Below are 18,126 nucleotides of genomic sequence, written 5' to 3'. Positions count from 1 at the left end.
TTTGACTAATTTACCTCATCTAGTAGTTCACTATGTAGGTCACCATTACATTGCTGAAATTCTGATTTATATTGTTCCTTCTGATGAATTTTGATATTTAGATTTCCAGATTTTCCTGTTACTCTTGGAGTTTTAGGAGATTCTGAATGAGATTCAGTTTCTGATGCTGGAGGTGATTCATATAATGACGACGACGACGACGATGATAACGATACAGATTTATTCTTTGGAATATCATGTTTAGATCTGAAAATATGTAATAAAAAAATTATTATGCATTTTAAAGCTTATTTAGTAAATTTAAAATAAAAATTGAAAATATAGTAAATTTTCTATTAATTGTAATTTTAATTTTCTTCACAAAAATTACATAGTGAAAATTATAATCCTTGACTTATCTCATGTCAGAAATTTATACAAGTAATTCATTCTATTCCTGCAAATTATTTATCCCTACTTAGGGATGTATCTGCATGCGGCAATGTTCACCACCCCTCCACTCACTGCTGGCCATAACTGCATAAACAGTGTTAAAAAAAAAGGATGTCATAAGCAGCTGATTGCTAGATGAAACAGAAAAACAAGCATATAAGACTCAAATACTAAGCTACAAGAACAGCTGTGAAGGTAGAAAATAATAAAATTTAATGCTTGTTTCTGCTCAGTCTTTTTTCATTGAGTATCACTGGTTTGCATATGACATGCAAGGAGCTGCAATACTGATATGGCAGCCTTAGTGATTGTGGGTTAGTGATGTGGGCAGCTTACATGCCTACCTATGTTATGTCTATGCAAGTCATTACCATACAAGTGACCCAAACTCAGAAATTTCTGGCTTCATCCCCTCTATTATATTAATATCATGATTCATTGAAGTTATATTATTATTGTTTATTTTAGAGTTTTTATTTACTGAATTTCACTTTTCTTTAATATGGTAAAAATATGTTTGTAATTAAAATATCTTATTTTATTAAAATTTTTGGGCTGCAATTTGGAAAAATTGTAGACCACTGTTCATCTTTCCTTAATCTCAAAAATAGAGTTAGTTAGACAAAAATCTGAAACCAGATATGGAAAGATTAGGGCAGGAGGCCCTGATTAACTATATATGAACTTCTGGTGCAAACCAGAAGTCATGTTATTTCAATTCAAAAATTTTCCCCTGAAAGAAGGTAGATGACTGGCACAACTCTATTGCTAATGGAAAAGTATGATAAACAGAGGCAAGCCACTACTAATGAGGTGAAGAGCATATATTTTAAATTAAATAAATTAAAAATATGATTAAAAATTGCAGCCCGGCATTGTGACAATGTCACAATAAATAATTGCTTGTTACAATTAAATTTATTCTTATGTATTCATAATTTTAATATTTTAAAAATATTAAAATTATGAATAATGAAATGAATTTATAACATACATTAACTTGCAAGTTAATTATGTTATTCTTATGTATTCATAATTTTAATATTTTAAAAATATTAAAATTATGAATAAATGAGAATAAAGAATTTATAACATACATTAACTTCAAGTTAATGTATGTTATAAATTGAAGATAATATCAAATTAAAAAAATAATTAATGTTAATATTAAAACATATTAGTAAACATTTTAAAGCATACTTAAATTTATTAAATATACATATACAGTAGACCCGCAGTAATCTGACAAACATTTAGCAAGGCGGTGTCAGATGATCGAATTTGTCGGACTATAGTGTACTGCCACCAACCCCTTGTAGTCTGGAACTTTTTTGAAAAGGAGTACCTTGTAATCCAACAAATTACATACTTATAAAAACGGTAAGATCAAATCTATATGTACTACATAATATACAATATGGGACTTAGTGAATCAAACAACACAATAGATAGCATAGGGTTTATTATAAAATTAACGTCATTAACTCTATAGCACTTGCAAAAAAATAATAACTAAACATATTGATGTCAATCAATTACATACAACATATGTAAGTATTTCCAAGGTACATACTATGTATGATCTTAATTTGAAAATAGATAAACAAAAATTTATGGTGCATGCTAATATTCATCAATTTTCTTTTGTTTTACATTGGCTAAGTGCGAGAGTAAGGCCTTGTCTCTTAGTCTCCTCAGAAGTAAAAGTTCGTTGTACAATGCACCATTCTCTTCAGCCCATTGCATACCGAGCTGCATATAGGCATGTTGGATTACAGGGGGTGCAGGATTAGACAGGGGCCGGATTACCGCGGGTCTACTGTATTTAATAAATGAAAAAATATATGTATGTCATAGATGATGTGAATAAATAATTTATATATAAATATAGATTTTAATTATCCATTAATGGAATAAGTAATCCTTAAAATAATTAATTATTTTTCAATGTTTTTATTATTATACTGTATCTCCAATACCCAAAGCATTAATATACTCAATGGAAATAAATATCTCTATTTGTAACAAAATAATCATTTCATAAATCTACTGAATTACAACTTACATCACATCACTTAATTTAATTAATTTGTTTTATCCATAAAAAACAAAATAATATTTCACTTACTTTGTTTTTCTTTACTTCAAAAAAATTTAAATCAAATTGCACATTGAAGAGTTTTTGTAAAAGCTTACCTTAAGCTTTTTTATATTAAAAATTTTTCATATTACTGTAATCAAACAAATTTGTCAGCTAAAAAGTACTTTTTTCTAAATCTATAATTGCCTTAGTATTTAGTTTTCAATTTGATTTAATGGAATAAGGCAATGCAATGAATATAAGAGTGATCTGTCAAGTAATATAAGAGTGTTTTCAATGGAAAACTGGCTCCCATTTAAGTATTAGACATGAAGAAAATCCAGAGAAAGTCCACACAAGTAGCCCTTTGGTCAGATGCAAATTTGTATCCAACTACAGGTGCTGTTTACTTTTCACTAATTATATTGGCTTTTAGAGGAAAACCTTAAATTCTAAGTTTTAATGTGCAAGAGAGAAAAAAAATTATAAGCCATACACACCATCTTGAATATATCACAGTAGTCATAAAAATAATACAAAAATTTATTTACTTTATCAATAAATTAATATTTAAATAAACTTTTGTATAACAAAAATCTCACACTTCTTTATTTCATTATCTTCAGAATATAGAAGTAAATCTATCTACATACAATTTGGGATTAAATGAGTTTCTTGCAAAAAAAAAATCTGTTTCTAAAAATTCTTTTATGTAATGAATATTCTAAACATTGTATAAATTATCTCCTTCTGAAGTTAAAATTTTTAAATAATATTAATTGTCATTAAATTAGCATTAAAGTTATGAAACAATTTATTCAAAAATTTTTGAATATTCCTCATAAAATAATATTTAATAACTTTTTTCAACTTTATAAATGATATAAAATTTCTTAAATTCAAGAAATTACCAAATTAGTATAATTTACTTTTTTCCATAATTTTAAGTTTTTAAATATTTAAGATCATTAAAATATACTCTCTCTTACCTGAGATCTTTAGGAATAATTTTGTTTGAAGATATCAATTCATCTTTTGTTGTATTTTGTGAAGTTTTGGTTTTTAATGGGGCAATAGATGAATCATTCAAATTGGAATTATATATTGTGAAAGAATGGAATTTATTATGTTCAGGAAGAATGAAACTATTAAATTGGAATGTTTCATTTGATGGCTGAAAAAATTTTACTACATACTGACTGTTCAAAAGATGGAGAGGAAGATGAATAATCAATTGCCTGTAATTAAAAATAAATTTTTTAATTAATAAATAACTACTATTTATTTAAATATTAAAGTAAATAATTATTTAGTAATTACATTATTTTAATTTATTAATAAAAAATTTAAGCAAATATTACTACATTAAGCTTTATTTGTTAGATTAAAAAAGCATTTTTTTTATAATAAATTTTTTCAAACATCATCTAAAATTTATTATTTTAAATTGTTTAAAATTATAATTACTAACAACTAACATAAACTTTTTCAAAATATGAATAATAGTTAAAAATACAAAAATTAAAATTATATTTGTTTTATAAATTCTTGCCTTCATTCTATTTTAAAATGATGCTAAATACTCTTCATATTAATTGTGTTACTAATTATAAAAATATAGATTAATACTGAAGTAATAAATTTGAACCAATAATCCTAATAGAAATGCAATCTAAAATTCAGCTCAATACAAATTACTAACCATTTGGTGGAGCTAAACTATTGTGTGATAATACTATAAATCCATACCTTTTTATTCAACTATTAAATCTAATATTGTAATTCAATAACAAATTTTAAAAATTTAATTTTTATTGAGAAATGAAAATGGAAAATTATTAACTAATTATTCCTGTTAAATTGAATTTATCATTACAGTAGAGCATCGATTATCCAACCCCTGATCAACTGTCACATTGGTTAACCGACCGCAATCTAGTCGGCAAATTCAAATATCCGCTAGTGATGTGGCGCTACAATATTTGGCCATGTCTTGGCTACAATTTTTAATGATACAATAGCGGCAATTATTTAAAAAAAATTTAGTTGGGCTTAACATCGATGAAAATTCAACGTGAAATAGGTTAATAGCAATATACTAATATACTAATTACATGGGATATACTATACTAATAATGTATTTTTTCATACTTTTCGGTTATCTGTTTTTTCAATTATCCAACCAACCCGAGTCCCCAATTGAGTTGGATAATCGATGCTCTACTGTAATTTAAATCATTTTGGTCGAATTAAGATCTCAGGTTATATCACCCAGCACTGTTTTTTTTTTACTAGTGATGGGATGATACCAAAATTTCTTCCAATTCCAATTTTGCTGAAAACTCCTAATTCCAATTCTTTTGCATACTTTCTAAAGTTTATTCTAGTTTAGAAAAATTAATGATTTACATTATGAGCATGGTACATTCATTAATTAATAAACATCATGCTTACAAATGAAAAAGATTGGTAAATCCAAAATCAATCTTTTGAAAGAAATGTGAAAATTCTCCATTTATATGTGGATATGCATGCTTTTATTGTGTACTACATATTAAATTTGTAATCTTTATCAGATAAAGTTAATATTGCAACACTTCCATCAAAGAAATTACAGCAAATTCTCTTTTACTCAAAGAACTATCTCGTCATACCATATAGTGTCGCCAATTTTGGAAACTGCTTCATTGGCCAATGTGATAACCAGGGAGGGAAAGATAAATGAGAAGATGTACTTCCTTTTTCATGCTTCTTGCAATTGGCATGTCTTGTAAATGCTTTAATTCCATTGTATTTGCCTAAACGAGGTTCAGCAAGTGATGCAACAAACTGAACAAATATCATCATGAGTTAATCAATTTTTAAATTCATTCATTCAAGCCATGAATGTCAAGAGTGACTCATCTTGTAAAACCACTTTTAAGACTCAAAACAGCAGCAAACTTAGTTCTAACAAGTATTTTTACTCAAAATTGTGCAAATCGGATTTGAAAACTTAAAATATTATGCCTACAGCATCATTTGTGAATCATATCAAAAACTTTCATTATTACAATGAGAAAATCATTTTATCATTATAAGTAAACATACTAAATATTAAAAATAATTTTGTATAATATTTTTTCAATTAAAATATAATTTTGTTTATATTTTAGCTGTCAAAACAGCTGACTGTGGGCCTTGATTTAAGCTAGACATCCTGATAGTTCAATTGATGTTTACTTGCTTATAAGAGTTATCCATAAATTACATCCACATTTCTCTTGAAATTTTTACCCCCCTCTTGTCCCAGTTTCCGTAACCATCTCCCCTCTTTGGGCATCCAATAAAGCTCAACCCCACCTTGAAATCTTTATCACCATAAGTATAAATAAAACATACAAGAAATTTTGAAATAAATGTAATAAAATGCATAAACTATATAAAATTTAATGAAATAAACAAACGTCCACCGAAGTTCAATCCCCCTTGTACAACTTATCATAACCTCTGGAATTTTGTATTTTGTCTATTATTGATCACTTATTTTGTCGCCCAAATGACCATTGCACACTTGCTGTCATCCAGTTGACAATGACCCTTCATAAACGGATGGTAGAATGATATTTCTCATTTAAACTGTACCTGCACAAAAAGATTCACTCAACAGATAATAGAAACAGACTGTAGATAATTTAAAATAGCACTTACAGTTATGCAAACAAGCTATGAAACTTATAAAGCACTTATTTAGTTCTGAAAATAGTCAAATCTACAAAATATGCAGTAAAAATCATAAATGTATAGTTTATGTTGGTTTATGTATATAAAATATGTATTATTAGACTATCTTAATTTAATCTATTTAAACCCAAATTGTGTTTATATCAAGGCTACAACAGCATTTAAGAATAAACATGCATGTGCATACAAATCCAGCCCTTAATGATAACTATCTAAATGTTATCTAATGGAAATATATGCTGTTCGAGTTCAAGCTAAATTATTATTTTGAAATATAGTTAAATATATGTGTCATTGACTTTTAGTTTAAATTTTTCAGCGATTAATTCATGTTAAATATCAAATTCAAATCAACTAATTTTTTTTTTTTTTGAAAATATATATTATTAGATATTTTAGAGATTCATTCCCAATTCCAGAAAAAAGTTAATTTTGAAACAAAATAATCAAAGTTTGTATGAAGTCAGTAGTACATATTGATCACAAAAATATAAAAGATAATATAAATTATTAGTACCTAAAATATTCTTTCATTTTGGTCACTAAATCATCTTTGATATCCTTTTTGTTTTCAAGTGGAATATCTGTAAAAGAAATATTTAAGAATAGAATACAAAAATAAAATATTTTTATATAGTAAAACCTCAATTTAATGGACTAATTCAGGTGAGAGGATGTCCATTAAAGCGAAACATCCATTTTCTGAATGTGCATATTAAAAATTGACAAATTCATTAGCTTATCTGTTTTCACTTGTGTATATATCTTCATGTCGTCAAGTTAAATACAATTCATATTTAATATTCAATATATTAATAAAACATACTGAAAATCAGATATATTATTATTGTTAAGTTTAAATAAAGCATATAATTATTTACTTGGTAATTCAGGAATAAACTTGTCTGGACACAGAGCTTTAGCTTCTGGTGGAAATAACTGTAGTAACTGAAAAATGATTTATTATAAATTAGAAATTGAATCAAGTTATTTTGATAATATATATTTTAAACTCTAATCAAAATAAAACTAAATCATTATATGAATAAAACACATCTTTAATAATCCAGCAAATAAATATTAATAATATAAAAATGTTTTTGACCGTTTCTTAACAATCTTCTTCAGTTAACATACAATAGAAGATAAAATCGAACACCAAAATAGAACATAAAAATGAAATTAAAAAATATAAATAACAGAAATGTAGATGCGGTGGATAAAATAAATAAACACAGAAATAATATAAATTAAGCTGAAAATGTCCCTTAATAAAAAAAAAATCTCTTAATATCATTAATTTTCGTAAAAGGATCACCATGTGGTAGGTAAAGCGTCCGCATCTCTATGGTTGATGTAACCAGTTGTCTTGTGTGCTTTAAAGATCTCTAACTTTTTCAGATATTTCATTGTGTGTAAATTTGTTGTTCGTTTAATTATTTCCGCTCGATCCCAATGGACTTGAATGTCCTGTTGTCTTGCGTAAGCTGATAGCATGGTGTTGTTAAGGTTCTTATTAATTGTATATTTATGCTCTTTGAGACACTGCTGCAAGCTGCGCATCATTGCACCCACATAACAAGATCAGAATTAAAACACTGATTGTGTAATAGTATGGAATAGATCCCCGAGGCCAATTTCCAGTCATATCACTTCTTATTGTTTCTTAAGAGCTTGAAAACCGCAGGATTGCATCAATATATCATCTGGAAATTATTAGACTTGGCCGTTTTTTATGTATTTGTCTTAAAAACGGGACATAATTTAAAACTATCCTTTGTTTTCAGTCCACCATAGGATGCTGTTGTTTAGTTGTTTGGAAGGTTGTGATTAGTTTCTCTATGATTTCCTTTTGGTATCCCTGTTGTTCTGCAATCCTTAGAATATAGTTTAGCTCCGTTATTGTGTCTTTTTATGTTTGTACAATGCATATATGCTCTTTTTTATCCAGGACCTAAAGGCCGCTAATTTGATGTGATGTGGATCGATCGAATTATGCGAAATTAAAGTGGGTTGAAAGCATGGTTTTCTGTATATGCTGGTCCAGATTTCTCCTTGTCTGCAAGTGATGGGTGATGGAAATGTCCAAAAAATTTACAATACTTTCACTCTCCTGGTCTACTTGTAGTAATAAACCATAAGGGTTATTATTGATCATATCCAAAAATTGCTGTAGATTAGGTTTTCTTTGTCACAAGATGAATATATTGTTGACGTATCTGGCATACAAAACAATAAGGCATTGAAACTTGGGTAGAAGTTTGTTTTCCAGTTGTCGTAAGACCAACTCACAAAGAATTGCCGATGTGGGACTACCCATAAGTACACCTCTTCCTTGTAAATATACCTCATTCCCAAATTCAAAAAACGATGTATAACAATCAAATACTAGAACTTGGTGTGCAAGTTCTAGTATTTGATTGTGATGTTGTGGTGCATTTTCAACATTGGCAAATAAAAAATCTCTTATCCAGATATGGGATTTCTGGCCACCATAAGTTATCAAATGCACCTTGAAAATCTGTAATAGTAGTTACATATTTATTAAATATTTTCCTATTTACTTTCATGTTTACAGTTGTTTAATATGAAAACGATTCCTACTCCAGATGATTGTAATAGTGGTGAATCCAGTTCTGTTTTATCTTTTAAAATTTACTTTCTTCATTTTTTAAAGTAATTTTTTAATTAAAAAATTTTTATTCTACAAATTTTTTTATCCTAAATATCTGTCTCACACATAGCCAATCAATGCAATTAATTTAAAATAATACTTTGTTTTTTTAACATGTATCAATTCTTAAATTTACTTTAAAATATTTAACTGTAACAAAAACAAACATAATCCACATTGAAAAATTAAAGGAGTTTAATACAGGCTATATCATGTATATATTAGCAGCTTGATTGCTCCTTGTGCCTGCCATATAAACAAGTTCAGAATGTGACACTTTGGGAAAAGATGAGAAGAAACAGACAAAATTGCTTGGTGTGTGTTGGGCACACAACAAAAATGTGTGCATACAATTTTGAATTATTAAGCACAATGTATGCATGTGTGCACACTATTAGCAGGAACCCTGCACATAAACATATTGAAAAAACATGTCTGCTCATCTGTTTCAAGTAAGAATCTCTAGTTGATAAGTTAAAAAAAAAACAAAAAAAAGGAAGTTTAAGATTGATCATCAGTTTCAATTATGTAATTCTGTAGTTCCATTAATCCTAAAAAACGACTCAAATATTTTAAATTGTTTTTCAATTGCTGCTAATCAAATGACATCAGTTCTATTTGACTGAAAATGATCTGTACTTAATGCTAATTAGAATTCAGATGATCTAATTTAATTAATTTTGAAGATCTAAAGACAAAACGAAACAGCAATATCAAAATGTTCTAAGAATTGTCAAATATTAAATTTTGACTTAACATAAAATATTTTTTAAAATTTTGGACTTTTCTGAAAACAAACATCTTTCAAGTAGTTTCATTTTTTTTTTTTTGTAAAACAACTGTATTCATTCCAAAAATTTCATGTCAGTCAGTGAGTTAATGAAGTCAATGTAATTTTATATATTACAGTAAAACCTCTCTAAATGACACTCATTTAGATAACCAGATTTTCTTAGAAAATAATTTTTAATCTGCAGGACCCTGTTTTTAATCCTCCTTTATCCAACCATTTACCTAATCAATGACCAATTTGACTCATAATTCCTTCGAGACAACCAGCTGCATCAATTTTATCATCCTTCTGGAATGAATCTTGTCAAAAAAAGGTAATCAGAGAAAAAAAAAATGTACTTTTCAGATTACCTTAAATCAAACATTTAAGACTGTATATAAGTACACAAAGTTAGACATGATATATTTATAAATAAATTTTCTTGCAGTGTAGTGTTAATCAATACATAGCATTTTAAAATAGTTTTGCTGTATTTTATACACAGAAGTCTGTGTAGTATTACACTAGGATATTACAATATGCATATTATGTAGAAATGTATTATTATTCAACAATACTATATATACAGTACTATGTATCCATTACCTTTACTCATCATTCCATTTGACAAGACCACACTGCTTAAAATGACCATTTTTTGAAATTTTGGAAGTGTCATCTTAAAAAGGTTTTACTATATATAATATAGATATTTTAATATTTTAAATAAACCCCAGAAAAAGAGTAAATTCATTTATTTTTTTTGGAATAATGAAATTCAAAAATTTTTCAGTGTCATTGTAATTATGTATGTAATTTTAAAAAAAAACAAACAATTTTGTAACTAGATTGCTATTTTAAACAATATAAAGTAATACTTACCCTGTTATGAAAGCTGCAGACATCTTGATGAGTCTTAAATATTTCTATCTGTTCATCAGTGGTCCATGTTACCTAATAATATGATGTTTCTTTTGAAAATTCATTTTAAATTTAACAGGAATAATATTTTCAGACTTTAGAGTAATTAAGTTATATACTTAGTGAGATAAATAAATATTAATTTATGATTATTATTTACAATTATCTTAAACTATTACTTTACAAAAATAATTATATTAAAAAATTTAAATGCATTAATCATAATGCATTTAAATTCTTGAAAATGTAATTTAAAAAATTGAATTTCATTCATACACATTCAAATTATTACTTGATATCTATTAACTACAAAATAACTCTAAAAATTTAATGATTATAATTTATCAAATCATAAGTCAATTTATAAAGTTAAATATATTATTTATTTTTTTCTAAAACATCTTTAAAAATGAATAAATGACCAGAATTGAATTTTCAACCTTCTTTTAATTTTTTGACTAAACTTTTAGATTATAGAAATGAATGTAGCTGCTTTCTCTAGATTATTTTATTAAAAAATTTATTAGTAAACTACATATGAAAAGAACAAATTTTCTTCAGCAACTGTTTTATAAATTTTGTTCCTTTAATGAAAAGGGTTAAAGTAAGTCTTAATATATATTAAGAAATAGTAACAAATAAATACATATACGTAAAACAAATGATATTGTATTAGTACATATAAAAAATGTATAAAACCAAAGAATAGCAAAGTTGTATGTCTATATGTAAATTAGCAAATGTGTAAAATAGAAGATTAAAAATAGGAATTTGTAATAACTTGTATATAAAGATAGTAAAATGAATAATCAAAAACTTAATATAATTTTAGAAATAAAAGATTAATAAAAATATAAATTGTAAAAGTCCATTAAAGACTTATGGAAATGAAAGGTGGAGGTGTGGCTCATACCAGTAAAGTGTTGTTTTGACACTTCAAATCAAAAATATTGTATGTATATACCAATGTCAACTTTGCTTTTTAGATATTCATTTGTAAAGAGGCAAGAATACCATATGTTCATTTGTTTTATACAATGTGTTTGATAAAAAACAATAAAGAGGTATGTTTTTAAAAACAAAATTTAATTGCAGTTTTATAATTTTATAATACTGTAAAACTGATTCTTTAGTCGACCGAAGAGGGGCAAGAGCCCAAAATGCATATTGGCACCTAAAAATCAAAATAAAGATAGATGTAAAGCCTAGTGTTTATCAAAAAATGCATCATGCAATATATATATTTATTTATTTAATGTCAGTATTATTAATAAGATAAAAATACATTATTTTTATCTTTTTTAACAATAAGAAATAACATGAATCAAGATAGGAATAGCTTAGGTATGATTTTCAAATAAAAAAGCTTATAAAGCAAATTTTCTGATTTTATTACAGTTATTGACCTATTTATTTAAAAAAAAATTACATAAAATGAAACAATTACTTTTAAGTATATGAAAATAAAAGTTTACTAATATATATTATCCTTATTCAGGAGAAGCTAGTAATGGTAATAGGTAACTATCCCACTGAATGCTAATGGAATAAACAAGAATATTTAAAACATTTCGCATGCCATTATAAATTTGTTTATTAATTAATATAAAAATCTTGAATATCAATAACAGAACCAATTTAGGCTGTAACTGATCTAACAATTATTTATTTTATATTGTAAATATAATTATATTAATTTTATATTAAAAATTTAGTTGCATAGCTCAAATAAATAAAATTCTTCTAAAGTATGCATTTCCTGGTATAATAAAGTTGGAATTGTCAACTACTGGTATGTTTCTTGTATGATTTTTCCTCTTCAGCAAAATTTGTGCTTATCACTAAATGATCTTCTAAAACAGCATATAAGTTTAAGAGATCATTATAAATTTTTAGTTATAGAAATATGAACTTCATGTATTCTGTTTAAGTAATCATAATGTTGTATTTACAGAATAAAACAAAAAGAAACTGTCAAATTAATGACAGTATAGTTCACTATAATAATAGGTTAAAAAAGCAAATAAGCAGCAATATTTTAATAATAATAATAATAATAATAATAATCTTTATTTGCATAAAAGGCTTTCGCCTGTTACAAGGGCATTTTATTTAAATGCATATTTACACTCATATAATAACATCTCAACAACATTGATATTTTCTATTTACTGATCTATAGAATTTCATTAATATTTTGTCACAATTATCATTTAGTAGATTGTTTAACGTAGTTATATAACATATAAATCATGTTAGTATTAGCACTATCAAACATCTTATACATTTCCTTCTCGCTAGTACAGTTAGCCAATGGCCCAATTTAGAGCCTTTGTAGTTTATCCTTTTCGTTACAGCATTTGCATATAATATGAAATTTAGATAAATTTTTGGTACAATTTGGACATTTAGATTGGGTGTAATCTATATATTTGTCATTTATAATTATTCCATATTTATTTAGCCTAATCTGTATAAAAAACTTTTTGATGTTAAAGGCTAGGTTTGTCAATATATAGTTATTATTCACTGGGTATTTTAAAATTGTTGTATACCAGCTTGTGTTTTCCTGTTTTCGTATATCTTCAATGTCTTGAACAATGGAGTGCTCCATAGCTCTGTATATTATTTCTTTACTATATTGCTCCATATTATATGTACAATCCAAAAACAGTTTAATAGAGAAACCATATTTATTTACTACCTTCGATAGCTGCATTATCCAGCTTCGTCTTAAATCTGTTTCCCTTGATTTGTGGTAGCAGTAATTTTGTTGTTGTCTTCTGCCTTAATAATTTTTTGTAGAAACATTAAATATCTTTTTATTAGTATAGTATTTAATCTGAATCTATTTGTTTCTAATCTTAAGGCACTGCCCGGGATATTATATTCTAACTGGAATATCTTGCAAATAAATAATAAGCAGCAATATAAGAAGTTTAATAATTTTAAATTCACATGAATATTTCACATACTTTTGAGAGAATACATTCTCTGCAATAAGTTCAATTGATTTAATAAAAAAAATCAAATCTTATAAAAGTTTGTACTTATTAAAAATTAGCTTTCTTATATTTAAAATAAAAACCACTATTAATATTCTAAAACAGGTAACAACTTTAATGAATTTAAAGATTAAATTTTCAATTTGTTAAATAAAATAAAAATATTTTTTTATATAGATAGAATATACTTTTTGTTGAAATGTTGAACTAACATATCAAGTAAATGCATCTGAATGGGTATTTTCAAAATTAAACTTTGGTCAGAGAAAGCATGAAGAATTTTTTTGAATCATCCTATATGAAATTAATTTTTACTTTATAATTTAAATCTGTTGATATTTTCAAAATAAAAAATTTGACAGTTAAAAAACATTTCAACAGATATTATGTCCATTGCAACGAATAAACAATTCAAAAAATTTTGACTTTTATACACTGAACTGGTTTTATTATATTCATAATATAAAAATGCAAAACTTCATAATATAGCATGAATAGTACTTATAAGATCTATTTTTAAATACAGTTGTTCTTATGCTAAAATACAGTAAAATCTCAATTATCCAATGATGTCAGGATTGGAAGCTTGACAGGTAAACAAAAAACAAATAGTTAATAAAAGTTTTTTCAAAAATGATTTATACATTAAAGATATTCACACTTTCTATATATAATTAAAAATAAAACATAAATCATAAAACACATTCAATTTTAATGTAAAAAAAAACAGTAATCTGTTTTTGTTTCAGTGTATTCATAATCTTCACAGAAACAATGTTGAGAATTTTACACAAAAGTTCTTCTGCTTCTTTCTGAATTCCAAACTATTAGATGCACTTTGACTGTATAATTCAAATTCATTATGGATTTGCACCTGTTGTCAACTGCTACATTATTCTTGCTTTGCACTCATCCACATTTGTTGCATTTTGTATGTCTTCTTCACTCTTAAGTGGTGAAGTAGTGCAAAATACAGAGTGAAATTAATAAAGTAATAATAAAATGAGATAATGAGGAATAAGTACATGCTCTGTTACTTTTGTACAGCTTCTCAGAAATTTGGTGTCCTCCAGTAACATGACAGTTAACAAAGACCGGCAGATAAAGGAAATTATACTGTATTTGTAATCTGGAGACTGTCTATACCAGGGGTGGCCAACTTTTGTGTACATAAGATCTACTTTTTATCTTAAAAATGTGTTGCGATCGACTTGTTGTCATAGGCATAGTCTAAGTGAAGAGGGGGAGGTGTGTAATACATACTATGTTTATACACTGTATTTCAGTACGAGGTGCACTCCCGCAAGCTATGGGTAGATAAGCAAAATATATTCAAAACTATTTTTTCTATTTTTTAAACCACTTATTAAGTTTTCGAGATATAAGGCTCATAAAAAAATAAATTTCCAGACTCAACTTTTGATATTTGCAGCTACCAGTTCATTCCGTACAGGCGGTACCTAAAAAAATCTTTCACGATAGATTTTTAGTAACTTACAATATAATTTAATTTTTTTTATCAATTGCAATGTATAAGTTGTGGTACTATTTGTTCGGAAATATGAAAAAGTACAGTATGACTGATAATTTGATTGAAGACTATCATGGAAGAATGATATAAGATTTTTAGATTTATTCTTTGTTAATCTATCAATCGCGGGAGTGCACGTCATACTGAAACACTGTATATCTACCTACGTAAAAAACAACATAATTATTTAACGGGCCAAAAGATTCACATTCAGGGGAATTAAAACAACATGAGTAATTATTAACAATATTTATTAATTCGAATTAGCTACAGATAAAGACAGATTTGGAATCTATTTTATTACCTTAATAATAATGGGAGAAATAGTAATAATATTGTTAATACATGTACTAAAGAAAAGAAGCTACCGTATGACAGTACCAAATATTGAAGCTAAATGGCTGTTTTTTTCTATGAGTCGAGTCATAACTGCATGCATACTGTTGCGTTTGCTTGTTACGTTCAGGCGTTGCGTTCAGTTACAAGTGTAACACATAAAGTAAAGACATCGCAAGCGGTCGACCAAAACTGGCTTCGCGATCAACCGGTCGATCGCGATCGACTTGTTGGCCACCCCTGGTCTATACCAGTGATTCTCAAACTTTTTCGATCCACCGTCCCCTTTGTCTATAAAGTTATACCCAATGCCCCTAACCCATTTTCTCTTGTGTGAGAAAGGATTGGAAATATTCTTAGAAAACTTTTCTATGAATCTCACACTTTGTGCCCTTACCGTACATTATTCTCAACATCTGGAAACCATTAAATGCAATGTTTTCTCTTATCCGTTTAACAGAGAAAAGGGAATGGCTGTCAGTGACCCCAACTTTTGTCTTTGGTCACGGTTCAGTACCCTGCCTCCAGTTTCCCCTAGATTTACTCACTGCCCACAAGGAGGCGTTATCGCCCACTTTGAGAAACGCTGGTCTATATCTATACAGTAGAACCTCGATTATCTGGACCTCTATTATCCGGATTTTCGATTATCCGGACTGTTCAAAATAAACAAAAATTGTACAAATTTGCTGACTTGCACTTGGCGAATTGTGACACTGTTTATGTACGTACGTGATGGAATGCATGGAACAAAATTTTGAAAAGACCACTAGTAAATTCCAGTAACAGTAGAAAGTGGTATAGGAGACATTGCAGAAGCAATAGCACAAATTTCAATATGTAGTGAATGTGACGAAGAAGATGTAACCAAGTGGTTAACGAAAATAAACAACTGAAATGTTCACAATTCTAAACAGTATTATATGAATGAGATCCAATTTAACACTTCAGTGCAAAGATTATCACATTAGACTGACATTTTTAACAGCAAAACAAGATTTTTCTCAAGGTCATAAAAATGTGCATGGACTTATGGACTGACCTGATATTTCAGATGAACATTTTAAAAATCTTAAATTCCAGCTCTAGACACATCAAAAATTCAAACAGAATATTAAACTGAAATTATAAAACATTAATAGCTGTTTGTAGTACAGACTGTGACTCATTTTGGAATTATTTAACTTCTGAATATTAATAGCTTTACAGTTCATGTCATAAACAGCTGTTAGTATTCTATATTTTCAATTAAATTTTCTAAGTTTGATTAATCTAAAGCTGGAAGTTAAGATTCTAAAAATATTTATCCAAAATAACAGATCTTACCCAATTCCAATAATAGAGTTAAGTTTTTTTATTTCAAATTTAAACAGTTACATGAATCAGTTAAATCCACTTTAATACAAAATTATATATATATTATATTACTATGAATATAATAATTATAACATTCATTTATAATTTACTTCTAAAAAATAATTATAATTTATCAATAGAATAAGAAATAAGATTTTATTTCTACTTTAAATAACCAGTAAAAACAATAATATTCCAATAATTATCAAATCCTACTATGGGAATTACTAATAACAAATTCTCACATTAAAACTGAAAATAAATTTTTTGCAATATCACAACACTATTGAAATCAGGACTGGGGAATTAGCATTTCTTTTTTTTGCCAACTAACTCAGACTCTAGTGTTTATATACTACCCCTGAACAAAAGTATGGAATATTTTGTAATTGCTGCAGAAAAATTATTTTGATCCTTAAATAATCAAACTGACAAAAATATTGAACTTTTAATAATTAGCAGGAGACTGTATAATAGACATATTAGAGTATTTACACATCAAACATTGTAAAGATATTTGCACAAATTACAAAATTGCAGCATTACTGTGGAATGGAGCACATCAGAGGAAAGGCGATCTGGCCAGAATCTCCATATTTACCAAAAGAAGAAAGAAATGGTCGCAGGTTGATTCAGAACTGTGTAGAAAACTTATTTCTACAATGCCACAAATTAAGACTGTAACTAGGGCAAAAGGTGACCCAACAAAATATTAATCATCATTATTCCATACTTTTGTTTTATATTTTTCATGATTCCATATTTTTTTCAACTCTTACGTTGTTTAAACAACGTAAGAGTTGAAAAAAATATGGAATCATGAAAAATATAAAACAAAAGTATGGAATAATGATGATTAATATTTTGTTGGGTCACCTTTTGCCCTAGTTACAGTCTTAATTTGTGGCATTGTAGAAATAAGTTTTCTACACAGTTCTGAATCAACCTGCGACCATTTCTTTCTTCTTTTGGTAAATATGGAGATTCTGGCCAGATCGCCTTTCCTCTGATGTGCTCCATTCCACAGTTAGGCGAAGCGGTGTGTGCGATATATGAAACACTCGAGGGCCTCCACGTGCTGTCGGGACGAGAGGTCTGTTCTCACCCAGTATATGGGTGTTAAATTATGGACGACTGTGAAGTCTATCATCAGAGCAGAGTATGGCTGAGGTCTTAGCAAGCTTCCTTATACTGTGGGCACGTCAACCAGAAATGGTGGGACGTCTCTTGAGTGGCACAATGTGGGCAGTCTAGTGAGGCACGTAGGCATCTAGAATAAAGGAACCCGTTTAAAGG

At 27.4% G+C, this 18,126-nt stretch overlaps 1 protein-coding gene across 1 annotated transcript in view; it reads right to left on the bottom strand.

The window, feature by feature from the left end:
* LOC136990304 (zinc finger CCHC domain-containing protein 2) overlaps window positions 1-18,126 on the bottom strand; it is a 55,341-nt gene that overhangs the window by 21,676 nt on the left and 15,539 nt on the right. Inside the window, exons 4-8 of the mRNA XM_067288691.1 lie at window positions 10,564-10,635; window positions 7,117-7,183; window positions 6,753-6,819; window positions 3,502-3,750; window positions 15-246 (exon numbers count right to left, since the gene is read on the bottom strand). Of these exons, the coding sequence (XP_067144792.1) occupies window positions 15-246; window positions 3,502-3,750; window positions 6,753-6,819; window positions 7,117-7,183; window positions 10,564-10,635 (687 nt within the window). The remainder of the gene's footprint in view (window positions 1-14; window positions 247-3,501; window positions 3,751-6,752; window positions 6,820-7,116; window positions 7,184-10,563; window positions 10,636-18,126) is intronic.

The sequence above is a fragment of the Centruroides vittatus genome, unplaced genomic scaffold (genome assembly GCF_030686945.1).
Source record: "Centruroides vittatus isolate TY-2023 unplaced genomic scaffold, ASM3068694v2 scaffold_899, whole genome shotgun sequence".
Taxonomy (NCBI): domain Eukaryota; kingdom Metazoa; phylum Arthropoda; class Arachnida; order Scorpiones; family Buthidae; genus Centruroides; species Centruroides vittatus.
The sequence above is the reverse complement of the archived record's forward strand: the minus strand, read 5'-3'. Positions and strand labels throughout refer to the sequence as shown.